Consider the following 25080-nt stretch of genomic DNA (forward strand, 5'->3'; position numbering starts at 1 on the left):
GGCTTCCTTTCCTTCCGGCCCCTTCCCCACCTTCAGGCTGATCTCAAGGAGGAGGAGTAGGTTTTAGCCTAAAGTAGACCCTGAATAGGACTTCATTAGCTTAAAAGTGGTTGTACCTAAGACTTCATTAACTTGAAAGTGTACTTGGCAGATCGTGCCCAGAGTCATTCTTGCAGCTCTGCCTCTGCTTTCTCGCTCCCTCAGGCCGCCTGAGCCAAGCTAACACCTCTGGAAGAGACTCCAAGGTTCCAGGCACCCGCAGCGGTCAGAGCCTACCTGCCGGGGTCCCCACCGGCCCCCCGAACCCTCGCTCGCTCAACAGCGGCCACCTGCAAGGCAAGCCCTGGAAGTAAAGACTTTGTCTGTCTTAGTCGAATAAATACTTTTTCTCCTTTTGGAACTGCCCAGGGGTTCCAAGTTGGTCATTTTCAGAAACTGCTGCACAGGAAAGACCCCCCTGCGTGTGACAGGCCCTCCTCCCTCTGCCCCGGGGCCAGCACTTGCCTGCACTCAGCTCGGAAGGAGTTTTACAAAAACCAGAGGCACGACAGGCTCTAGCATCCTCCCTGTTGTTTACAGAATATTTAAGTTTCTGAAACTGAGCAGGAAAAAAAAAAAAGTCTAATGTTTTAGGTCCTTAAAAAAAAAAAAAAAAAAAAAAATGGCCCAGCTTGTATTGGGTCATATCTTGCATTGTTTTGTAAATTCTTCAGTCCCATCTGGTATGTTCTTCCCAGGCAGTTCTTTTTCACTCAGTGATCTTGGTTTCATGAAGATTCTCCAGGCGGACTTTGTAGCAGCCATCTCGGGGTTGGGGGCTGTGGAAGGTTGGGGGAGTGGGTGCCTCTCATCTCTCAGCACCCCCTAGCCGTGGGCCCACTGGTCTGTTATGAGTTGGGAGGCGACGGGGGACACCTGGAGCATTGCTTGGTTTTCGGGTGTGTTAGAGCCACCCTCACACTCCCTGAGTGTCCCTCCCCGCTGGCTGTTTTCCTGGACCAGCCCTGTAACGATGCCCTCACACAGGGCATGAGGGCTCCTCACCAGGACGCCCTGTCTGCCGGACGGTCCTGTGTTAGGGCCACTGCTGCAGCCCCACTGCCCACCCCGACCTGCCCCTCATGGGCGGTCGGTCTCCTCGTTGTACATTTCCACTCCCCGGCTCAGGCCCATCCTTCTTGGATGGATAGAAATCATGGCCCCTTGAAAACAGCAGCGTCAGTTGGGCGACCTCAGGCAAACAAGGTGAGGACAACTCCATGGTCCTTTGTCAGGGCTGACAGCCCCTTGAAGCCCTAGCTTTAAAATACAGTATTAGTCTAATTGAGTAATTAGTGCAATTTCCTGCTTACTTTTCATTCTCATGACTGAGCTGTGATTAGGAGGTTGTGATTACAGATTCTGGTTTGGGCCAGAATTTTGAATCAGCATTAATTGAATTGCTAGGTGACTGACATTCATTCCATTTAATTGGAGGAACAAAAGACCTCAGGTAAGGATGAGGGACTCCGAAATCATCAGGCAAAGGGAAAGAGCCTTGTTAATTTTTATGGTCTGTGATTTGTAGCTGTGATAAGGGACTGAGGAATAAATTGTGCACTTTGTCATGGCAACCGGCTTCTGAAAAGCCAACTGAAAATTGCCTGTCCTTAGGTGGTTCCTGCGGCCGGTAAGATTTGCCTTTACGGGACCATTTTCTTGCCACCAAAAAAAAAAAAAAAAAAGGGAAGGAAGGACGGAAGGAAGGAAAGAAAAAGAGAAAGAAAGAAAGAGAGAAAGAAAGAAAAGAAAAAGTACTACAGTATTTCTAGAGTTGGGGGCTGTGTTTGTAAGAGAAATAAAGGTAATAAATATCTCAAAGAGACATATGGAAAAATAACTCTCAGATTCAGCCCAGTTCTGTTTTAGTGTGTTTATTCTTCTCTACTTGATTTCCAAAGTGCAACATATTCTGACGCTTTAGAAATCAAACAAACCAGGGACATTGTTCAGATGTCAAGCCGTGCCCAATTTTCCACAAGATTCAAGAATCCTGTATAAAATGCAGCCAACGTACACATAGCTTTAATGAGGAGCCTGTCATGTTGCCCCATAAATTTATTGCCTGAGAACTTAGTTCAGCCTTTTGCTAATGCCAGAATGCTCTGGCTTTTTATTTTCTTTACGGCACAGATTTTAAAAAATGCAAATTTTTCCACACTCAACTTTCCCCTAGCATGGACAAGATTTTCAGCCATTTATGACACATATAGATTTTCAAGGGGGGAAAAAAATCTCTCTGTGTAACAAAGTTCTGTTTATGCCATTTTAAAGTTGACTAGTCAGGAGTTTCGATTCCCCATTCAATTCTATTTTGACAGGAATGGTAGTCCTCCTTTGTTCCCACTCTGCATTCCAATCACCAAACACCCCTAGAGTATTAGAACCTGCTTTGTGTGTGTGTGTATGTATATATGTATATGGAAAGTCACCATAGCCAAACCTCATAGAATCGCTGCGCATTTAGCTGCGACATCTGGCAGGTTGAATATATTTGTGTGTGTTTCTCTGTAGCGCTTTGCCTGTTGATAAGGATTTTAAATCACTGCTCCTCAAAGACCTCTTCTGATTCTGCTCTTTGTGTGTTAAGTGTCCACTCGCAGACAGTTTTTTACACGCTCGAGTTACTGCTTCGAATGTTCTACTCTGTTAGCTTCTTCATTGGATTAACTGACATGTATTATTGAAGTGATCGGTGGTACTTTGTGCAATTATGAATGTTGAAGATTAAAGTACATAGTTATTAATTTGTTGTTTGCTATTCATATGCTGAGATCTGCCAAGTTCTCTTTTCCTCTCTGTGGAGATGATCTGGGGGGGCTGCAAGACCGAAGTGATTTGAAAGCATGCCTCTTTTCACGGCATCTTCCCAGAAGGTACTTATTCTTTGTGTAAAAATCAGGACGTCGTTCCAACCAGAGCGAGGGACCTTAGCTCTCCAGACAGAAGGCCTGGGTTTCTCCTCATGTTCAGGCAGGGGCTGGTGGTCCCTTAAGCACCTCACAGCAGGACTTTCTTGTCAGTGTTTCAGGGGTTGTCGGGCTGCACTTGCCTGGGAATGTGAGACCCCCCCCGACCCCCCCACAGGATGGCACTTGCATTAATGATGTATAAATGCATTTCCACCTGAGCAGTGCTGATAACCAAAAATCTAAATAATAACCCCCGTGCTTTAAAGGGGTGTGTCTTTAAGGAAGAAAAGAGAAAAGCAAAGAAGCAAGAAAAGGAGTGAGGGGCTATGGCAGGGGTGGAGGGCTGTGGGGGGTGGTGTGGGGGAGCTACATTACTCACCCAAAAATAAAAAGCATATATTGGGTTGTAATAATGCCAGGGTTAATCGACTGGAAGGTATAGAACGATGCAAATGGCCTCAGAGTAATTTTATTTGTTGCCTTTAGTAAAACACCAAAATCAGCGCAGTCATGTCGGACTTGTTGTAAATCAGAATTACAAGAGAACAAATAGTGGTGTTCATTAGTTGCTGAGGGACTTTTTTTTTTTTCCTGTGGAGCTATCGAGATTATACAAAAATTCTTAAGACTCCAGGCCACTCACCAAGAAAACAGGACAAAACAAAAACCTTCTTTTCCCCCAATTCCCTGGTGGAATATCAGTGAAATCAGAGTCCTCAGCGAGGAAGAAAGATGTAGGTAATTTTTCTTGTGCTGGTTTTGGGTTCTGTCATGTCACATATTGGTTATAGATTCAGTCTTTATGTTATCCGACATTTTGGCAGGGGTGGGGGTGTCATTAATTTCTGTCCAGCGGGATTTACAGCCCCGACTGCCTTCTTCCCCCAGCACGACGATCATCGCCGAGAACCTTCCTTTCCACCGTTGCAGCCCATGGTCATTGTCTTTCTTGGTCATTTAGATTCATCACAATTCTTTCAAAGGCATGATTCCTAGAATACTTTTCTTTTTCACAAGAAGCATCAGAAACATGCATTATAATTCATCAGTTTAATTATGTGGGCATGATGATATGCTTCTATGCAGCTCAATTAATTTTTTGACTAACAAATATATTTTTTTTCCTATAAAAACGGGAAATAAGACGCACTGTGCTCCCAGAGTGTTCCGAGTACGTCTGGGTAGCAATACTCTCCCCAAACGGTAGGAATTATTGACACTGTTGTTGTCGTGTCCTTCCGCTGAGCCTTAGGTCTGTTATGACGTGGAAAATATAAGGATGGAAATTTGTCAGCACTGAATTCTGACAAAACAGGATTCAGTGCGTGATTTTAGGCGTGTTTACAAAAGTCCATTTGTGACACCGCGGTCCGCGGTCCCCTGGCGGTCTCACTCTCTGAGGCCGATCCTCCTTTGTTCTGAACGCAGAAGCAAATGCTCTTCGCCTGTGTAACATCTTGAGGCATCTGGTAAGATGTGTGGCAAACAGAGGCCACTTATTAAATGCTCCTGACTGATGGACTGCCTTTTTTAAAGGATGCAAATGCGTCTTCCAGTAGACATTATTTTGACTATAAGCTCCCAGAGGGTGAAAATCACCAGCGATGGGACAGTGACCTTTAGGAAGCGTGCGTGAATAAACGCACTGAAGCCGTCAGGACTGCGGTCTAGGGTGGGGTGCCCATTCCGGGGGCCACTCGGAGCCGGCCTGCCGTTCTAGAGACCCTGGCAAACTCGTTATCTTTTGTCCCTGTGTACATCCTGCTTTTGTAGGAGAGGCATTCACAAGCCTGAGATTTTTAGATTACCCACTGCAGGGGGCACCCTGGGAGCTGTTAGGGCTGTTACTACTACCCTGGCTATGTGCAGTCTGCTGGGCCCATTTTCATGGTCCCCTCAGGCTCTCACTAGCCTTTGGAATTCATCAAACACAGGTGGCGCACCGTCCCGATCCCAGAATGGGTTCTTTTTCTCCCTTGTTTCAAATCTCAAAACTCTCCAGATAGTGATCCTAGCAAACACGCTTACTGTGTGTTAGGCCGTGTTTCTAGACTCTTCCAGGTATGTTTTGGCTCAGTTCTCACAACAGTCCCATGAGAGGGGCACCCCATTTTTCAGGTGAGACTGAGGAGCCAGTGGAAATTAACCAACTCGCCTCGAGCCCCTAGACCCTGAGCTAAAGATGGAGAAGCCCAGAAGCGACCTGAGAACCGTGGTTTCTGAGCAAATTCATCCAGACCACTCCGCTCTGTCTACCCACATCAGCTAGGCACTGCACTCTCCCTCGGTGGTAACCCGATTTACCAACGTGAATGCAACTTGCCCTCGGGTATCGGCCTCCCTTCCCTCCTGGTCCCCGGCAATCCCACCAAAAGCTTGTCCTCCTCGGCCTGCACAAAAGGCAAGAGGAATTCAGAGACTGCACATCTGCTCCCGGGAGTATGTATTTCCACAAATCCACTGTCTGTCTGGCTCCCACCGCCTATCCTGAGAGCAGGGGCGCCAGGCTTTCTGGAATCCATTCTGTGTCCAAATGAACACGAATGAGGTCTCACTTAAAAAAACGGGAGTTACAAACTTTTAACCTGTCAGAAAAGAAGGAGGCTGTTTTCGTAAATTGAACTATTCATTTAATAAACCACATTGATATGATTTGTGTCCAATCGTTCCTTTCCTTTGGGGTGAGGTCTCTGATTTAGACTGAGACGTAAATTGTGGGAATTGGCTCCTGGCCACGGGCCTGGGTCTCACGGGAGGAAAGCGGCGGCAAACCTCTGCCTCCATCCGTGTCCACAGAGCGTTTGCTCCACTGCACTCTCCCCAGAATGTAGCAGAATGCCCCCCCTGTGGTAGAGCAGGAGACTTTTCATTTTCTTCTTTGCATTTGGCCATAAACATTTGGCAGTCTCCGTCTCTGCGGTTGTTAGGAGATTAACTCAGCTCACAATTCGAGTTGCCAAATTAATGCAGATCCTGAAAGCTTTGGGGAAAATTCATTATCCTGTGACACTTTTCAGATTTGATGGGTCCTCTGTGCCTCTCTCTCGGAGTCCTTCCTTCATGTGGCTGATTTGAATGTGATGGTTGGTCAGATCAGTTTCCTGGGAGTAGCACCTGGGGCTGATGATATTTGCAGAATGGTGTTTCTGTCCTTGGAGTCCTTAGGACAAGAGCCCTTCTGCACCCTCAAACCCACCTGGCCCCACTTGCCTTTGCAGAACCCTCGCTGAGATGATAAATAGCACTGCACTGGATGAAGGACTGGTGAGGTCATATCTGGATTGTAGTCAATGACATTTCAATTTGAACTTCAAGCCAAAACCGGAAAGCTACACATGCATATCTGAGTGTCCCTTCAAGAGGCCATCTGAAGGATTCTTGTGGACCACCAGTGGCCCACAGGCCACATGGAGAACCATCTAGAATGGTGTTAGAAAAAAGCCGAATGTGTTCATTTAAAAATAAAGACTTTTGGAAGGCCTTGGAAAATAGGCATTAGCGTAATCAGTTCCCCAGATTGCTGCAGAAACCAAAGGCGAGCAGAAAGGGCTCTTGGGGAATTTCATCAGAGCTATGGCAGACTGCTCAGGGAACAGCTCCCAGCTGGGAGCAGGGGAAACCCCTTCCCTGTGTCGCAACACTGCTGCTTCCTGATCTATCTGGAGTATACATTTTTCCCAAAGTAAGATTCAGGCAAGATGGAGAAATAGGACGCCAGAGCAGAAGAGATGAGTTGAGGCAAGTTATAAAAAAGAACCTGGGCACAAATTAAGATTTGGCCATGAAATGTTGGATGTTAGTATTAAGTTGATTCCGGATAACTTTACCCACAAAGTATTTGGTGTGTTTGAAATAGTTGTGGTTTTTTCCTGATTCTAAAAGCTTGTTGCAAGAAATTCAGAAAAGAGGAAGACTACCACCGCCACCACCACTACTACCCAGGGTGACCTCCATTATCACTGGAGAATATATCCTTCCCGGCATAGTGTGTGTGTACGTGTGCATGTGTATGTGTGTTTCAGACAAAAATGAGATTCGAGGACAATCAGCAAATTTACAGAGCTGTGCAACCATTACCACAATCCTATTTCAGAAAATTTTCAGTGTGTGGTCGGCTTCATTTCACTCAGTATTTTGTGACCCATTTCCTCATGTCAACACGGTCTGCAGTGGCCTCATGCTACTCTATTGTTCAAACACGTCAAAATGGGCCTCTACAATGGTGCCCAAATGGGTTCTTTTCCTTTTTATTTAATTTTGTATTCTTGCAGCCTTTGCATACATATCTTTGAACTTGTCTGAATATTTTTATAAAATAAATTTCTGCAAGTGGACTTTCTGAGTCAAAGCAACAATACATTTGAAATTTTGATTTATTTTGTGTCCCCCACCCCCACCCCCCGGGAAGGTGGCATCAATCTATCCTCACACCAGTAGTACATGACAGGTCTTATTTCTTCATACCCTTGGTAACACTGAGTTGTCGATCTTTTTTTTTTTCTTTGTCAATCTGATGGGAGAAAAATGATTCCTTTGCTTTCCTTTAATGTACAAAAAAATCACTCAGAGGAATGGTATCTCTCATACGTTTATTGGCTTTTTCTGTTTCTTCTTTTGGGGATTGCTTATTTTTCTTTCAAAATGGTCGTCCTTTTTATTTAACACCTTTTACTTATAAGACCTCTTTTCTCCTCAAGGTTTTTAATACTTTTTCATATATGCTGCTCCATTTTCTAAAATTATCATTTCCCTTTGTGCTTTATGTTTTTAATTCTAAAGTAAAATTTTTGCCCCCAGATTTGTAAAAATATGTATCTGCAAATAAAACTATAAGCCTCTTCCTACCCTTGGAAATAAAAAAAAAAACCAAAACACACATAGTACTAACAAGTTCCATGTATCCATTTAACAAGTATTTATTAAGTGCCTACTGTGTGCCATGTATTTGGCCTACCGGTGAGGATTATGTGTTGAAAAAAACAACGCAGTCTCTGCCCTCGTGGAATTTTCCTTCTGGGGTCCGTTCCTTATCTTGTCAGGTATCTTAAGACTAACTTGCTCAGAGCCTCACTTTCTAAGTGAGGAATTCCCCATTCGGGGAATTCAAAATACCTCCCCAGCCTACACTATACAGATTATAAAATTCGTGAGTTCATTTGTTAGCAAAAGGAGAGAACATTGGCTCAACAAATATTTATTGGGCATGTAGATATCAACTACTGTTGGTGGTTTTGGACACTGAATGCTGAACCAAGTGGTGCCCGCTATCAGGAAGCATGATTATTTTAAATTAAGCAATTCTATCCTTGAAGCCTAAGTAATCTAATTTTGTTAGATAAAGTGTCCTTGCTAAAATTAATATTTTTTGCTTATCTCTTCTTATCTTTCTCCATCTTAAGCAAAAAATAAGATTGGCTTATTTGACTTGCCCAAACTGAGCCCTTAAAATAGATTTTAGCCGGGGCGCCTGGGGGGCTCAGTGGGTTAAGCCGCTGCCTTCGGCTCAGGTCATGATCTCAGGGTCCTGGGATCGAGTCCCGCATCAGGCTCTCTGCTCAGCAGGGAGCCTGCTTCCTTCTCTCTCTCTCTGCCTGCCTCTCAGTGTACTTGTAATTTCTCTCTGTCAAATGAATAAATAAAATCTTTAAAAAAAATAGATTTTAGCCTATCTACATAGATTAAATGGAAGTGTTTCGCAAAAGATAACTTGAAGGAAGTGTTATAAAATCTTTAGGTCATTTTTCTGTAAAGACTGAAATACTGGGCTACCTGGGTGGCTCAGTAGGTTAAACGGCTGCCTTCGGCTCAGGTCATGATCTCTAGAGTCCTGGAATTGAGTCCCGCATTGGGCTCTATGCTCAGTCTGCTTCTCCCTCTTCCTCTGCCCTAACCTCCAGCTCGCCCTCGTGCACTCTCTCTTAAATAAATGAAATCTTAAAAGAAAAAAAAAAGACTGAAACACCATTTTACCTTGCCTCATAACCATATATATATATATATATATATATTTGTATATACTACATGTATAGTCTTCCTCACACTTTTTGTTTTCTGGAATGTTTGGTAGCAAAACAAAAGTAGGGCATTTGTGCTGTGGAAAAGATAAGCCTCTTAAGTCCTTAGAGCTGGATGCCATGTGACACCCCACCTGGCTCAAACAGGGGAAGGCTGCCATCTTGACCTGTCAGCTTCACTCTTTGGGGAGCTACCAACCTACCCTCACCCCCTTCCCAGTGACTCCTGTGAGAGTAACCCCTTGCTCCACATTGGCATCTGAAGAGATTGGGAAGAAACACCAGGTAGATTCTTGCTTTGAAATAAGTTGAGACGCCCAGTGTCTTGTGCTAGAGCTCAGGCCATACCACAGCCATCAGAACCAACAAGCCAAAGGAGGGAAATCAAGTTTTAGGAGCTATGAAGAGTATCAAAGGGAGAGTCTTATATTTGAGGAATTATGCAGATGATAAAGAAGCAGTAGTGGGTAAAAAAGGAAGGAAAATGGAAGCATGCCAGAAAGGACGTGCCATATGAAAAATAAAGCTACTTCTGTCCCTAAAAGCAAAGTCTTCGTGACATACTACAACTAATAAAATGTTCTGGGATTGCTGTTTGTTCTTTATCTTCAGTAAATTTTTCATCAAACCCAGTTGTTTTCTTCTGACTTAATTAAGTTTGCTCTGCCTGGCGGCGACGTGTCTTTGGAAGAGCAGTGGCCCCCACGATTATTCTAGTCCGTCTCCCGAGTTATTGTTTCTGTAGATAAATGGACCCAACTAGCTCTACTATTGTGCAGGCGGAATTCCTCACCCCTGCAGGGTGCCCAGCATTTGGTTAGCAGCTGTGGCTGCACTGGCTCCCGAGGTAGGAACCAGTCGCCGTCCTGATGAGCTGAGCGCAGGGTGGTCTAATTAAAACAGATGCCACTTGGATCCAACTTCAGGGGACCTTGGAATGTAGGGGAGTTTGGGGGTCATCTAGCCCAGCCACCCACACATTCCCCTCGAGGCCTGCGGGAACTAAGCCCCTTCTGCACCAGCTTGCAAAGACAGAAACGCCGCGGACACTCCTCCACGTCAGTCCCCAGATTCTGTTCCTTGGACAATCCAACTTTATTTGTTGCTGGGGGCAGGGGCAGGCAGGGAGGAGGAAGAGGAAGGTGCCGAAGGGTCAGTTCAGTAGGGGTGCTGCAGGGTGTGCTCCATGATGGTCCGGAGCGCCAGCCACGTCTCCTGGGCCGTGGGGACGATCTGGGAGGCCGGCAGCAGGAAGCCGTAGCGCCCCGTGTCCCGGAGCTCGAAGGTGAAGGAGTACTTGATGCCCTGGCTGTAGGTCCAGTCAATGGTGCTTCCACTGGCTTGGTCTGGGGCGGGAGCAGATGCCAGAGAGCAAAGTTCAATCACTTTTGACACATTAATATGGGCCCCCCCACTGGTCCAAAGGCCAGAACCTCATGCAGGGTTCATCGGAGTTAACGTCTGCTGGGGCCTGCAATTGACCAAGCCGCCTGGCTTCCTCCCAGAAGCTTCCCCAACAGCTCTAAGCTCAAGAGGCCCAAAGAGAGGGACCAGCAGAGATTCTCCTATCACGGGGGTTGCAAGAAAATTCTCGCAATTGCGAAAGCCCCACTGAATACCACCCCCTCCAGCAGCTGCTTTGGTCAAACCTCCAAATATACCAGAGTTACCCACTTGGGCAACCAGGATTTGTCCCCTGGGGCTCTGGTCTGCAGGAGAAAGTGCAAAGAGCCAGAGGCAAAGTGAAAGCCCCCTGACTGGCATTTTGCAAGAAACTTGGCCCAGATTTGCAGTGAACAGAGGGTAATGAAGCTGTTTCAAATCGGGCCGGGGTGCAGGAGGCAGCTGCGTATCAGAATGTAAGTTGACAGCACTGAAGGAAGCCAAAAAACTTTGATACAGTTTGCAACTGCTTCCAAACAGAGCCTGGAATCCAAAAGTAAGGCCAGCCTGAGTGAAGACTGGTGCCCACTCACTGGCTAACACCTGGCACCCTGAGCAGAAGGTATGTGAGGGGTGTGTACAGCCCTCTCATCTCTGTCCCTGTCCCCTGCCTCTTGTCAGCCAGCAAACCTATTGCATTCCTCAGGGCCCTAAGGGATATAGCCCCACCCCACCTGGCCCCTATGACTCTGAGCCCTCTTACCCCACTGCCATCACATGGGGCTCCTTGTTGTTCCCACTATTTCCCCAACATGCCAGTCCAGATCACAGGGTAGGGCCTTTGTTCTAGAAGATTCCTCTGCCCAGAAGTCTCTTTCCCAGATAGCCTCCTGGCTCCCTTCCTCATTTTCCTTCAACACTTGTCCATTTTTTACTAAATGAGACCTATTCTTCTACCCACCTCCCCAACTTCCATGCCCCGTATCCCTGATTCCCCTTACCCCGTTCTACTTTCTCTTTTTGTCCCCAACTTTCACCACCTAACATACTGTATCATTTACTTCTTCATGTTTATCGTCACTCTCCTCCACTAGAATGTACAGTTCCTGAACTTCGCTTATTCCCAACTGTTTCCCAAGCACAGAAAACAAGGCATAGTAGGTGCTCAATAAAATTTGCTGACGTTATTCCATTTTGATGTAGCAGTGCTCCTCCCAGGGGCATTACAGGTACAAGTAAGCTGGGGATAGATAAGATATAAGATATCTTCTTTAAATTGAAAGGCATCGGAGGAGGAGTATGTTTTTAAGCTGAATTTCTTGGTGATACAGAAAGGCCAGCAGAACCCTCCACCTCCTCCATAAAGCTGGACTTAACCTAAAACAAGGGGACAAAGGTGCTCAAAGGAGCTGATATGCTTGTCTGAAGATATCAAAGAAGGCAGAGTTCCTGTCAGAAAAGGGCCCTGCTGCCCACCAAGGCACGGCCGAGAACTGTTCTCCTGGCCCATGCTCCCAGATCTAGGCACTCCTGGGCACCTCCTCCAGGAGGGACAGGACCTCAGGCAGGAAACAACAGCTAAGCTGGCACCTGGTGTCACCCCAGAGACCATGCACCCACTTACAAATTGCTTTGATGATGCTGCCATACTTGAACTTGGTCCCATATAGAGAGGCGAGGGCAGTCACAGCAGACTTGGCCAGCTGATCCTGGAGAAAATGCCAAGCGATACCAGCTGTTATGGCCAGCAACAACAGGCCAGAACAGCAGGGCCATGGTAGCCCAACTTTCAGCTGGGAAGTAGCCCAACAGAGCTCAGGATTTCGGCAGCCCCATGGCCCTCTAACCCAATGGGATGTCTGGCTGGCACTTCAGTCTCTGCCCTTTGGTCACACTGCAGCTCCAGACTGAACTTCTGGTACCAGATCCAAGTCTAGCCCTACCCCCTGCTCGGTCATGTGACTGGAGTGACTCAACCCCTCTGTGCCTCAGTTTCCCAGGCAGAAAATGAGGCTAGTCTGCCTTGCAGGTCTTCCTAAGCCATCAGGGCTCCATGGGAGAAAGGGGTGCTAGGCACCGGAGGGCAAGCAGGGGATGGGCACACACCAGCTCATCCCGGTCGGGGGCTGCCTCTGCTTTGTAGCCGTAGGGATACAGGAGGAGCTGGGAGTAGCTGTGGATGGAGATGAAGGCCTTGATGTTGCCGTGGTTCTTCACAAAGTCCACGATGGACTTGACCTCCACTTCGGAATTGGCAAACTTGCCATGGTAAGTCTCCGAGCACGGGTTGCTGCTTGCTCCAGCCACTGTGAGAGAGGAAGGGGTTAGCTGGCGTTCCTTACGGCCAAGCAGCGTGGCGTCCACAACCTCAAGTTCTCTGCATGGAAGTAGGAATGAGGCAGAAAGCAGGAGGGCTCACCCACACTCTGGGATTAAGGAAAGACCAAAGGCCTTTTATAACCTGGGGGTCCTCCCTCCCTCCCCAGCCAGGCATAGGTAACACGGGCAGAACCTCTTTCCCTGGGAGGGTCTCAAACAAGACCCATTTTTTTTTTCCTTAAGATCTTATTTATTTGACAGAGAGAGAGAGAGAGCAAGCATAAGCAGGGGGAGCCACAGAGGGAGAGAGAGAAGCAGGCTCTCCACTGAGCATGGAGCCCAACGTGACTGACACCCAGCTCAATCCTAGGACCCCAGGATCATGACTTGAGCCAAAGGCAGATGCCTAACCAACTGAGCCACCCAGGCACCCCAAGACCCATTCTTGTAGTGAAGGGACCACAGAGAGAAGGAGTTAAAGTTATCCTAGAAAAGCCCTACATGGGTTTCAGGCCTTAATTCCATTGAGGGAAGATTTGTTTCTAGAAACAAGGCACAAGAAAATCTCACTGAGCCTCAGAGGAGACGCTGTTATTCCCCCCCTCAACTCCGCCCTCGCTGCTGGGGCAGGAAAGAGGTGGGGGAAACAGGACACAGGAGGGTAAGGAGCCGCTCTGGGTTTCCCATCCCTGCTTCCAAATCCCATGGGGCCTTACTCCCAAAGCCAGCATCCCAGTTCCGGTTGGGGTCCACTCCAACACAGGAGGAGCCCGCCGTGAGGGACCGAGTCTTGCGCCACATGCGATTCTGGGGAAGGAATTAGACATTTGTCTGTCATCGTCTATAGCAGAGGTGTGGACACAGCATGTGTCAGAAACCCCTTTCCATGGCTTGTCAGGAAGGTCTGCAAAGGAGGCTCTTGGTGGAAAGAGGACAGTGGCTACAGGCTACAGTAGACGGCATTTGGCCAGAGGGTTCTACCTGTGGGAAGGAAGGCACCAGGCGCACCCCCCGCCCCACCCCCCCTGGATTGGAAGCGTGATATACCCGCCACAAAATAACATGAAGCTAGGAAATAAGGTCCAGGGCAGTGGGTCTCCCCCAGGGACAATACCAGGACATTTGGCAAAGTCTGAAGACATTTTTGGCTCTCTCAATGGAGGGGTTGCTCCTAGTGTTTCCTGAGTCTTAGGTCGGGTTGTTGCTAAACACTTTGCATGCTCAGGACAGCCCCCCACACAAAGAACTCTCTGCCCCAAGTTTCCAGAATGCCAAGGATGAGAGCCCTGGTCTGGGAGGACAAGGCTATCTGCCCCTCCCTTGACTGCTGGGGGTTGAGATTAGGGGTGAGTAGTTTATGGGGCTCAGAGGCCAGAGGCCCACCCTGTTGCCCCCCGAGAATGGGACAAGGCCTGTACCTTGCTGTGGGTGAAGGCAAAACCATCAGGGTTGGTGACAATCTCCAGGAGGATATCCATGGAGTCAAGAATGGCGGTGAGAGTGGAGTCCTGGCCATAGTCCTGTGTGATCTGGTGGGGAGTTCGGGGACAGACAGGCGGCGCGGGTCAGGCCAACTGTCCACCACGAGGAGGCAGTGAACACCTGCTCTATCTGCCTCACTGCTTCCGGGTGAGCTGGGGAGGCCAGGGCTCCTGCGGGCCTCTTGACCACAGCTCCACCAGGCCAGGACCCCACTCAGTGCCCGAGGCTCACCTTCTTGGCAAACCAGACCCCGCTGGCCTGGGTGACCCACTCCCGGGAATGGATGCCTGTGTCGATCCAGATGGCAGGCCGGTTTTCTCCCCCAGTGCTGAACTGGACAAGAAGAACGGAGAGATGCTGCTAGGCTCCTGTCTTGGCTCCTTGAAGGGGAGCAAACCCCGGCCCGGAGGCCCTCTGCTCCCCGGGTGTGTCAGGTGGAGGCCCCGTGTGTGGGGCCGTCACTCAGGTGAGGTGTGGGGCTGGGCGTGGCGGTGTCGGGACAGGAACCCAGCAGGACGCGGCCTCCAGCCTTCATACCAGCCTTGGGGCGAATAGGCCTCAGCCGGCCCTCTGGGCCCTGCCCCCTTCTGCTGTCCATACACTGTCCTCTGTGGGGTATCCCAAACAAAATGTTTTCTCTGGACTCCCCTGACGCTGGGTTACTTCCCGCAGTGTGACACTTGATTGAAAATACGTGGGACCCTTAACATTTTAAGAACTGGGTGTGCACAGGTATGCCTACAGCTAGACCAGCATAGAAATTCCGTCCTTCCCCAATGTCCACATGGGGTGTTCATGTCATGGAGAGTTCTCCGTGACCGTGGCTCACCACACGGGCGGATGCCCGTTCTCAAGCAGGTGCCTGTTACCTTCAGCACGTAGATGGGACGCCCTTCGTAGCTGTTGCCAATCTGGAGCTTGCTGACCAGCTGCGGGTGCTCGGCCACCAGCATATCCATGAAGCCATAGATCTGAGAGGGGAGAGAAGGGGAGGCCAGCTGGAGCGGCTGCCAGGCACCTGGCTGCCTCCTGGACGGAGCGGCCCCATTAGCCCGCCAGCTGCAAGCCCGACCATCTCGGGGACCCACCGCCCCGGGCCCCCCGCCACCCCCCCCCCGCAGGGCCGCCTGGAGACCCAGCAGGTGCCACGCCCACCCAGGTGGGCCCCGTTCTGCCAGCCTGAAGCAGAGCTCGGTGCTTGTGCTGAGTGACCCAGGGCTCCCTCACCTCCTCCAGGGTGTGGTAGGTGGCATAGTTGAAGGTGTCTGAGGAGCGGGCCCGGGCCTGGAAGGCGAACATCTGCTCCTGCTCCTCGTCCAGCAGAGCCTGCACGTCCTCAATCATGGTCGTGTACCCGATGCTGTGGGCCTCCAGGAAGATTTTGACAGCCTGGATGCTGCGGAAGGGCACTCGGACGTCGATGGGCGAGCCAGGCTGGGCAGGGCCCCGCCAGAAGTCCAGCTGGGGGGGGGGACGAGAGCGGGCATGGTCATGGCGAGCTGGGGAGGGGTCCACCCGGGAGGGGAGGTTGGGCCAGAATGTCCCCTATGACTGTGGCTGCGGCATGGCTGTTAAGGGCAGGGGACGAAAGGGGAAACTGCGGGCATCAGACGGAGTCCACTGTGGTCAGGGAGATGGCCCGGGAAGCACGGTGGAGGGGCTTCCAGACCGCAAGACAGAGAGAAGGGCTGGAAAGGGGGCCCCCCCGCTTTGTTCAGATCCTGGAATGCAGTGAGACTCTGGAACAGGGGGAGGTGGGGGCTGAGTCATTTCCTATCAGGGATCCGTCCCGTGGGTCCTTTCTGGGTGGTGAGGAGAGAGGGCCCAGGACCTGGGGGCCCCCAGGAAGGGTGGTATCCTGGGGTGGATCGGCTGGCCTGAGAGGAACCAGGGGGCCTCGGGGGGGACCCCCCCTCCTTCTGACCTGCAGGTGCTCCAGGTCCTCCAGCTCCTTCACCTTCTCTACCTGGGCTGCATCGGCAGTGGAGAGTCGGAGCACCTGGTGCCTGGGCGGAGCGGGAGGGAAGATGAAGGGCCTGAGCCTCTGGGACTGGCCATTCACCCTCCCCAGGTGGGAGGCGGGGGGCGTGGAGCAGCCTGGAATCCCCAGGCTGGGCTCCGATCCTCTGGCCGAGCAGGAGAAAGCATGAAGGGTCTTAGCAATGCAAGGCCTAGGATCCGTGGAACCTTCTGGACACAGCTGCTATCCTCATCCCGGTTTAGACTCTCTTTTTCTCTCCAAAGCTAGCCAGGCTTCCTCCCACCTCCTCTCCTAAAAACTCCTTCAAGCTCGGATTTCTTCGTGAGGGCCCAGGCCCCTGGTCAGCCTGCCCTCCCGGGGTGTATGAGTCTGTGCCTCTCTGGAGTCTTCCCACAAGTCAGCCCATCTGTCACCTCCAGATGCTGGCCCGGGGCTGAGTCCTCCCTTCTCCTGCGTGAGCACCCCCTTCTCGCCATCCTCTTACCCCGAAAAGTCCTCTTTGCCAAGCACAGCCCCTAGCAACACACTCAAAACCAGCAGCCCCCTCATGCTGCAGCCAACTGGGAACATCAACTGAGTCTCAGAGAAGGTCCTGGGGCCTTTTAAACTCTCCCAGGTCAGATGTCTTCTGGCCATGCCCAAGGCTAGTCTTCCCACTGGCACCTGGGCTGAGTCCCACGGTGGGGGGCGGATGGGAGTCCTGAGCTCTGACACCTTATCACCCTCCCTGATAAAGTGGCAGGGAACTGGGCAGCTGGGGAGATAAGCTAGGCCTCAAGCCCTTGGCTGTGAAGTGCTCACCTGGGCCTGAGGGTCAGCTGGGGCCTGAGGCTTCCCAGCTGGGCCCTGGCTTGCCCATTGCCCCAGGTCTGCACCTCAGGCCCTGCACCTGGGCCTCAGTCCTGTTTACCGACCGGGCAGTGGAGAAGGAGCCAGGATTCCAGAGTGGCCACACCAGCTGGAGCCTCACAGGAGGTGTCCCCTTCCCCCATGTTCCTAAGTGCCAGCCCCTCTGTTCCTGTGGCAGAGTAAGGTGGGGCTCTCTGCCCCCACCCCGCTCCCGCATCGGAGGGCTTGGTCCGGGGCTGCCCCTCCCTGGGGCTAGGCACACTGCCTTCTGGGGTACAGCCCCCTGAAGGGCGCTTCCCAGCCCCACTCCTCCCAGCCTCGATGGTCTTGTGGGCAGCCAGAGCAGCAGCAGTTGGGGCAGGAACCTGACTCTCACCTGTGTTGGCCCCCACCCCCACTGCTCTAGGGCTCAGGATCAGGGCTCCCCTTGATGGGAACGACAACCAGATGTCATCTGAGTAGAAAGCGTGGTGGTGGGAAGCAGGGCCAGACCCGTGTTGGGACTGCACAGTGTCCAGCAGAAAGTGGAACTCACAGGGGGGAATTGATTCTGGCTCTGGACGCTGATCTCACCGCGGAAACATCTCACACAAATCCGCCCTAATCCACAGGGGCCCCCAGGGGCTACCCAGCACCGTCTGGGGGCCCTGCTCTATGTCAGGGCCTCAGGCTTGGACACTGACAACAGCCAAGGTGGCGCTTTCTGGTTTCCATCTGTTCCCTCCGCTTCCCTATCCCACCCCCTACCTGGCCAGTTCCCACTCTGTCCTGAGCCCAGGTCCAAGCAGACAATAGCACACTGGACACCCCCCACCCCCCACCCCAGCAGATGTGGAGACTCCGTGAAGACTGTTTCTTTCCTCTCCAGCCACCTTGCCTGACCTCCAGGCCCCAGACAAGACCTACTTCCTCCCTGAAGCTTCCTCTGGCTTCTTTCTCCAGTATTTGCCCCTTCTCTGAATGCTAACCCCCTTGCGTATTCATTCTTCAGGCCAAGCACTGTGCTCTCCCCTGCGATGATGCCCAAGGCACATCGCCCCTGATCTCAGCGAACTCACAGTGTAGTGGAGGCAACAGAGATAACCAACTAACTTGTGTTCTCTTGGGGTCCTCCAAGAAGCTGTCTCCAAGACAGGATTGGACATGCAGGAGAGTCGTGGGGAGAACTGCCCGTGAAGGATAAAGGAGAGAGAACAAGAGAAAGCAGGAGAGCCTTCACACCAAGCTATGGGGCTGAGCCCTGAGAGAAGAGGCGGGGAAGGAAGGGGAGGGGGGTTGGGGAGAGAGGAGGAAGAGATGGGGAAGGAGAAGGGGAGAAGAGGGGAAGGAGGGAGGAAGCAAGAGGTGGAGGAGAGGAGATTGGGCAGGAGAAGTTCAGACAGGAGCCATTCTGAGAACCTTGTGGCCAGGCTGACACAAAATCTTTGAGTCAGGGGAGACCTGCGTCCCACAGGAACGCCAGTCAATGGCTAGGGTCAGCCTGTGGGATATGTGGCCACATCACAAGATGGGGGTGAGGCCCTCGGTCAATTCGGCTCCCACTGACTTGTCTCTGATCTCAGAGAGCCCAAGGACTCATGTGGAAGACAGAAGTAACCAACCAACGTGTCGGTTCTCCAACAGGTCTTACAAGAAGCCATCACCGAGACAGAATTACATGAACCAAGGACCCACTGGGGATGCCTTCCTCCCTGTGGGAGACCTGAGTGGGGCATTTTCTCTGCTGTGCGTGAGAAGTCCCTGGAGGGCTGCGGACTCCAGGCTATGGGTCCATACTCGGCATCCAGGGAAGACTTTACCAAGAAAGTGACATTTGACCTGAGTCTTAATGACAGGATTTTACCAGACACAGAAAGGAATGGGTGTTTCATGACTCCAGGCAGTGCTTGAACACACTCTCATTTACTCCTCCTTAATGTGTGCCTCCCCAGTGAGACTGGAAGTTTCCTTGGACCAGGAACTGTGTTTTAGCCATCCCTCATATTCTCCCTCAACTCTTAGTGCCCTACAGTGTTCTCGTGTTTTCCAGTATGTCCCCCAGCAAGAAGAAAGGTTCTGTAGACCCTTTCTTCAGTTTGCATTATGAAAACAATATTTCTTTCTGTGTTTCTAAATCTAAAGGTATCCTATACGTTTCATGCACACTACACATGTTGGGGGTGTTGGGTATTTCTTGAGCTTTCTGTGAATTCCTTCCAGAAAAGACAAGTCCACTGGTGGAAGGGGGATGATGGGGCCTGTGGGGAGAGGGTCAGCCCCACCAAGCAGGCCTTTTGAAGCATCTAGCCAGCAACCTAAGGTGGCCAAGAGTCACATAATCTATTTTCTTGCAAGGTTGGAAAAGATTAACTCAATGCTGCAAGTTAAAATTAGGGGCAGTACTGGCAGGAAACTAAAAACACAACAGGAGAGGACTCTGGGTCTCAGGTGGAGGCTAGGCCTAATTCCCTGGCTCCCTCCAAAGCCCCTCAGGAAGCCGAAAATAGTCTCTTCATGAAGACTATCTGCTAGAATGGAACCAGGAGCAGAAGGCCACGGCTCTGCCTTTCCATGGGAGCTTCTTTCACATTGGTCCAAAGCAGGAGCAAAGATGGAGGCCATTATGTGGAAAACCGGGGGTATATGAAGAACATCAGGACCTAGTAGCATAAGAAAGAAGCCACCAGCCTGGCATTCAGAGTCAAGGAAAGGGCACTGGTCAAAGGCCTGAATGCAAACAGAGTAAGGCCTGCTGTAGCCACATGGAGTAGAGTCCAGTGTCCCTCCCTTCTTCCTCGAGGAACAAACCTAGATTCGGTGCAGATATCACCCCTCAGGAAAGTCACCCCCTTCCCAGCTCAGAGATAAATTCCAAGATTGGCTTAAGACAATTGAGGAATACCATTGTCTTTTGCAAGTAATTGATTTAGGGGTAGGCATTTGACCCAGTTTGGCCAATGAGACATGAAGGGAAGCAAGCAAGGAAGTTTCTAGAAAATGTTTATTCCACACTTGAGAAGGAGACAACTTTCCCCGGTTGTGAAGTCTGTTGCCTCACCTTTGGACTATATAATATGAAAGAATATATGTTTCTTTTTTATTAACTGTAAAAAGCACTAAGTCTGAACAAAGCATTCTAAGTGATGCCCTTGCTAAGCTTTTATTATGCTTTTTAAGATTTTATTTATTTCTTTAAGAGAAAAAGAAACTGGGAGCCATGGGGTTGGGGGCAGAGCAAAGGGAGAGGGACAAGCAAACTCTGCACCAAGCACAGAACCCAATGTGAGGCTCCATTCCACAACCACATCATGACTTAACCCAAAATCAAGAGTCAGACTCCCAACCAACTGAGCGAGCCACCCAGGCACCCCCTTACTAAGCTTTTAAAGTGCTTGTGTTGTGAGAGGACAATACAATTTTAGCCGAGGGGAGACTTTATGAGAAAAGTGCATCCTTCTCCCTCTGAGCAGACAGTCCCTCATCCTCTCAGCAGAATGCTTTTGTGCAGTGCACAACTTGGACAACTATTCATGGCAGGCCTGTTGCCAGAGAGTGCCCAGGCATGGTAAACAGAGTTTCTAAGACAATGCTTAAAGGTCCCTAAACTAAAACCTAGAAAAAGGTTTGTTAAAAAGGCAGGAAAGTCAGTCCATGTCCATATTAGGAATCAAAGGAGGCCAATGGAGAAGGGATATCCTTGCAGATAGCACACATGGGCACAGTCAAAATGGTCAAATTTTGACTGGATGACAGCTGCATGAGATTTCAGCTGTCTCGCTTTGGCAAGTGTGTTTAATGTTGTCTGGGGTACAGTTGTGCATATGGAAAGAGAAGTCTGTGAGAACCTGAGGCAGCGAGGTGGTGGACTATAATGGCCATCTCCTCATTTTCCCTGCCCAGCACCCTCCTCCTTTTGATAAATAACACCTCTGTCTTCCCCTGGGCCCACTCTTCCCAACTCTGAGGACAGGTGACTCGGCTGTCCCCACCCCCACCGTAGCTCTGGAGATGAGCCAACTAATTCTATTTCTTACCCCTCTGGCTTTATCAAGTTGGCTTTCTGTCACGTGTGCCTGAAGAAAGTACACAGCTCACACAGAGACATTCTCCAACTTCAGGAGAGAGCAAAACGGGGGAGGGAATGCTGTCCAGGAGTAGATGGCCACAAAACCCATTATATCATTCAGGGAGGTCACTGCGCATCCCAGAGCCTCAGTTTCCTTCACAATTCTGTCCTACAGAATGTGGACAGAATGATCTCTTCCAGCGGTGACACATTATGATTCTAGGACATTTGTATATTTTACCCCCAAACAAATCACAGCCTTGGTGACAGGTCTGTGCAGAATACAAAGAGCCTTCCCCAGGTTTGTGGGCAGATCAGAGTAGAGCCACGGGGGCCCTGGGGCTTGTGATGGGTGAGTGTTCCCAGGAGCCCGCGGGTTGAGAGGGGCCTCTGACGGCTGAGGCTGTGGTGGGAGGTTGCAGGCTCTGGGGACTTCCTGGAAGGCTGGGTGGGGGTGGTGGGAGGCCCTGACAGCAGCCTCCTTGAGCTTTTCTTTCATTAATTGGGTGCCGGGTAGAGGCTATTGTTTGTTTGCTTGGAAGTTGCAAAACTATTCCTTTAAAGGGGCTGCTGGGGCTTATGTCCGGAAAGGAGGTAGAATTTGTAACCTGAAGAGAGAAACACTCCAGTGGGCCTTTAGGAAATGTCAAGTCAGAGCCCAAGTCTCAGAACAGAGACGGAAGAGAGAAGATCTAAGCAGGAATGTCCCATAATGTAGAAGAGGAAATGGGGGAGGGGAGAAGCAACGTGGGAACAGGCAGAAGGCCAAGGAGAGTGAAGGCTGTAGGAAGGGGTTGTCTCACAAAGGGACCTAGGCTGACTCCAAAGCCAGCTTCCTGCGGAAGTGATTTACTTTCTACATTGTATTTCCCTCCTGTATCCCCAAGTAAAAATTAGTAAAATGTTACCTTGAGGTCTTAGCTAGGCACTGGGGACGTTGAGGGAGGTGGATGGAAGGAAGGGAGGGTGGATGGGGAGCCACAGAGTGTGGCAAAGCTGGTTAGGCGGCCAATGGCAGACCCGGGGGTGGGGGGCAAGCGCCAGAGGCGGCCGAGGGACAAGCCAAAAGAATGGATTTGCAGACATGATATCATTCCCAAGGATGATCCCAGATGCTTGGGACAGGAGAACATGCGAAGGCCAAACAGGTTAAAGTTGTCCTTCAGGGCACCCCCGTCCCCAGAAGAACATGACATGCCCCCCTGCAACCCAAACTCAAGATGTGGTGTGACTTTGATGAAGTCGCAGAACCTAAGTCAGGTTCGGTGGGGTGCGGAGGTTCGGAGCCGACGACTAAAGAAAGAATTCTTAAGACGTTGTTGGTGCAAAAGGTGATTTATTAGAGCACGGGGACAGGGCCCGTGGGCAGGCGGAGATGCGGCTGCCCCGGGTTGTGAGGGGTGGCATGTTATATACCCCGCGGTTGGGGGGAGGTGGTGAAGGGATGGGAGATTTCAACAGAGTTCTCACATGTTAAGGAGGGCCTACAAGGTGCCGGGGGGCGGGGGGGGGGGGGAGTCCTTGCCCTTATGGCTTGATCAATGTCATCTTTAGGTCAGGCACTAGCATCAAGATAGTTGGGAGATTCTTGGTGGGGTGTTATGATCCTGCTATCATTTACATTCCCTTCTACCTCAGTCTCCTCCAGTTTATGGTGGGGAGGGAGACATTAGGGCTTCAGGAACCGAGAGTTATTTGCCTCTGGAAATTTGTGCTATTGATAAGGTAACCTCCCTGTTTAGACCTCTAGGACATCTGTAGAGCACGGGAGATTCCTGTCCTGCAGGATTTTGATCTCTGCAAGTTAACTATTTATCTTTTTATGGCAGTCAGGGGTGCCTGAGGAATGCTACACATATGGAGGGGAGCGGGTGAAGAGGGGGTGCAAGGCGCCAGCTTTTGCTTTGTCCTCAGCCAGCCTCCTGCTCCCTCATCAACTTCACCAGAGGGTTAGGCCCTGACAGGCTAACCATCCCTAGATTCCCTCCACCCGTAGTCAGCGGCTGTCGGGCCATCTTATTTTTCTGAAGAAGCTTTTTTAAATTTAATTTTATGTTTTCGGTAAAGTCATTTTCTCTCTGGGCCTGTCTGGGGCGGTCAGAGGGGAGACGGAGGAGGGGTGGAGGCAGCTAACGGCTCCTCACTGGACTCCCTGGCCCCCGGCCGCGCGTCCATCACTCTCAGCCTCTGCCGCCCGCCTGCCCTCACACAGGACTCTTTCAGGTTCCAAACCGCCCGCCTGGCTTGTTTTTTTAAGAAAGCAATAACCGCAACACATTCACTGTGGCTCTTTATAGCTTTCCATATGTATAATCACTCTTTCTCTCTTCAGTTTTTCCAATGTTTTTTTTCTTTTAAATAAATGCTCATAAATTTTACTGGTGAAAAGGATGAAAAAACATACCTAAAAAGAGCAGTTTGTTGGAAAGGGAAAGGAAAAAAAAAAAAAAACCAACCCAAGCAGAATGTAGAAAAACTGAACTCCTGTTTAGCATTATATACCTAAGAAATGAAAAACAAAAAAAGAAAAAAAAGTTCAGATTTTACGAGAAAGAGATGATTCTGTCGTGTCTCTAAAACTTGCATGTTTAAGGCTTGAGCTTTTATTGGACACACTTAAACCCCTCTAGCCACCACTTTCCTGGGCTTGCTGAGGAGAGCCCCTCAGTCAGAGGAGAAAGACCCCTGGCTTTAGTCTCCTCTCAGCCGTTAGGTTCATGGAGGGCCTCACAGAAGTTCAATGATCCGGAGACCCCAGATGAGGGGTTTGGCCGGAAGCTTAAAGGGCCCTGGAAAGTTCTCTGGCTTGATGTTAAGTCAGTCACTTGTTTAACTAGAGCAAAGAAACTGACTCGGAGACCCCTTCAGACCTTCTCTCCCTTCAGAGCAGCTTCAGGAAACTGCTGGCCATCCTTCCCTACCCATTCTCCCTGTTCTCCTACCAACAGGACTCTAATTTTATTTGGGGCCGCACAGTGCTCGGCTGTAAGGTGCTTTTCCAGCTTCCGTGAGCGCCTGACACAGAGTGTCGTGGAAGTCCGTGGATGGACCAGCTTGGCCGGGGACTCCCCATTTCTGGCCCCGGCCCTTCCTGCCTGAAATACGGTCCCAGGATGGCGTCAAAGTGACGGCAGGGTAGCCAAACGGAGCAGGCCAGAGGGGCCTGGGTCTCCAGGGCATCAAGTCACGTTCAGTCAGGTGGGCGGGTCTGCCCACTGCATGCGACTCAGTGTGTGAAAAAAATAAAACCCCCATATGATTAAGCCACAGAAAAGTGGGCTTCCGTCACCTGATGCTAAACCGAAGAAAGAATCTATAAAAGGCCCAGGAGGAGAAACACTCCACAAATACTGAGTTTCTGCTGTGCACCTGACAGGAGCTGAGTGAGGCTGAATAACCCAAACATGGTCCCTACCTTCATGGAGCAGCCAAACTAGTGGCAGAGACAAAACAACACAGAAGTCAATTAATTATCATTGTAATCCCGGAAATACACTAAAGCCTTGTAAAAGAGGATAATAGATCCATTTCTAATGGGTGGTTCTAGGAGGACTGGTGAGGAAATTATACTGAAGAGAGAAATTTAAAAAGTGGGCCATATGGAGGAAGAGAGGAGAGAATGTTCCAGAAAAGAAGGAGCATCGTGTGTAAATGCTTCCAGCTGAGAAAGAACTGAGAGGAGGCTGGTGAGGTTGCGGCTGATGAGCAAGGTGTTCAGCCAAATTAGGAGAGGTCCCCAGGGCCAGCCATGTAGCATCTTGGGCAGTGGCAGGGTAGGGATGGGGTAGGGGGAGTTGAGTCACTGAAGGATTTTAAAGAAAAAGCTGCCTTTCAAGACAACCCCCTTCTGTAAAGCAGTTTCAGCTCCAAATTTCCTGAGTCTATTGGCTGCACACAAGTCTTGTCAACATGGCTGTGAGAACAAGTTCCTGGCCCTTAGTCCTAAGGGGCTCTGGGCATGACGCACTGCCACTCAGTTAGCTGGATGCCCCTTAGCTACTATCCTGAGCCTGAGCTTCTTTATCTGAAAATCAAGGCAGTAAGAGTCCTAATTCT

At 50.2% G+C, this 25080-nt stretch overlaps 2 protein-coding genes across 2 annotated transcripts in view; one reads left to right on the forward strand and one right to left on the reverse strand.

Moving 5' to 3' along the window:
• The window catches only part of CEP41 (centrosomal protein 41), a 48566-nt gene extending 45780 nt beyond the window's left edge, over nt 1-2786 (forward strand). The window contains exon 11 of the mRNA XM_082694011.1: nt 205-2786. Within this exon, the coding sequence (XP_082550137.1) occupies nt 205-353 (149 nt within the window). The 3' untranslated portion in view covers nt 354-2786. The remainder of the gene's footprint in view (nt 1-204) is intronic.
• A 7250-nt stretch (nt 2787-10036) lies between these two features.
• On the reverse strand, nt 10037-16764 carry CPA1 (carboxypeptidase A1). The gene is made up of 10 exons (XM_082692574.1): nt 16615-16764; nt 16074-16155; nt 15377-15610; nt 15019-15120; nt 14381-14482; nt 14086-14196; nt 13384-13474; nt 12455-12654; nt 11973-12057; nt 10037-10311 (listed from the first exon to the last, which is right to left on the reverse strand). The coding sequence occupies exons 1-10, from the start codon at nt 16698-16700 to the stop codon at nt 10124-10126; spliced, it is 1281 nt and encodes a 426-aa protein (XP_082548700.1). The 5' UTR covers nt 16701-16764; the 3' UTR covers nt 10037-10123.
• Nucleotides 16765-25080: the final 8316 nt, after the last annotated feature.

The sequence above is a fragment of the Mustela nivalis genome (assembly GCF_964662115.1).
Source record: "Mustela nivalis genome assembly, chromosome: 12".
Lineage (NCBI taxonomy): Eukaryota > Metazoa > Chordata > Mammalia > Carnivora > Mustelidae > Mustela > Mustela nivalis.

Excerpts from the sequence above, each read along its gene's own strand:
- CPA1 (XM_082692574.1), bottom strand. The coding sequence starts at position 16,700 with ATGTTCCCAGTTGGCTGCAGCATGAGGGGGCTGCTGGTTTTGAGTGTG. Across the intron at positions 15,611-16,073 it reads AGGACCTGGAGCACCTGCAG|CTGGACTTCTGGCGGGGCCC; the intron begins GTCAGAAGGAGG and ends CCCCCCCCCCAG. Across the intron at positions 12,655-13,383 it reads CTGGGATGCTGGCTTTGGGA|TGGCTGGAGCAAGCAGCAAC; the intron begins GTAAGGCCCCAT and ends CCTCTCTCACAG.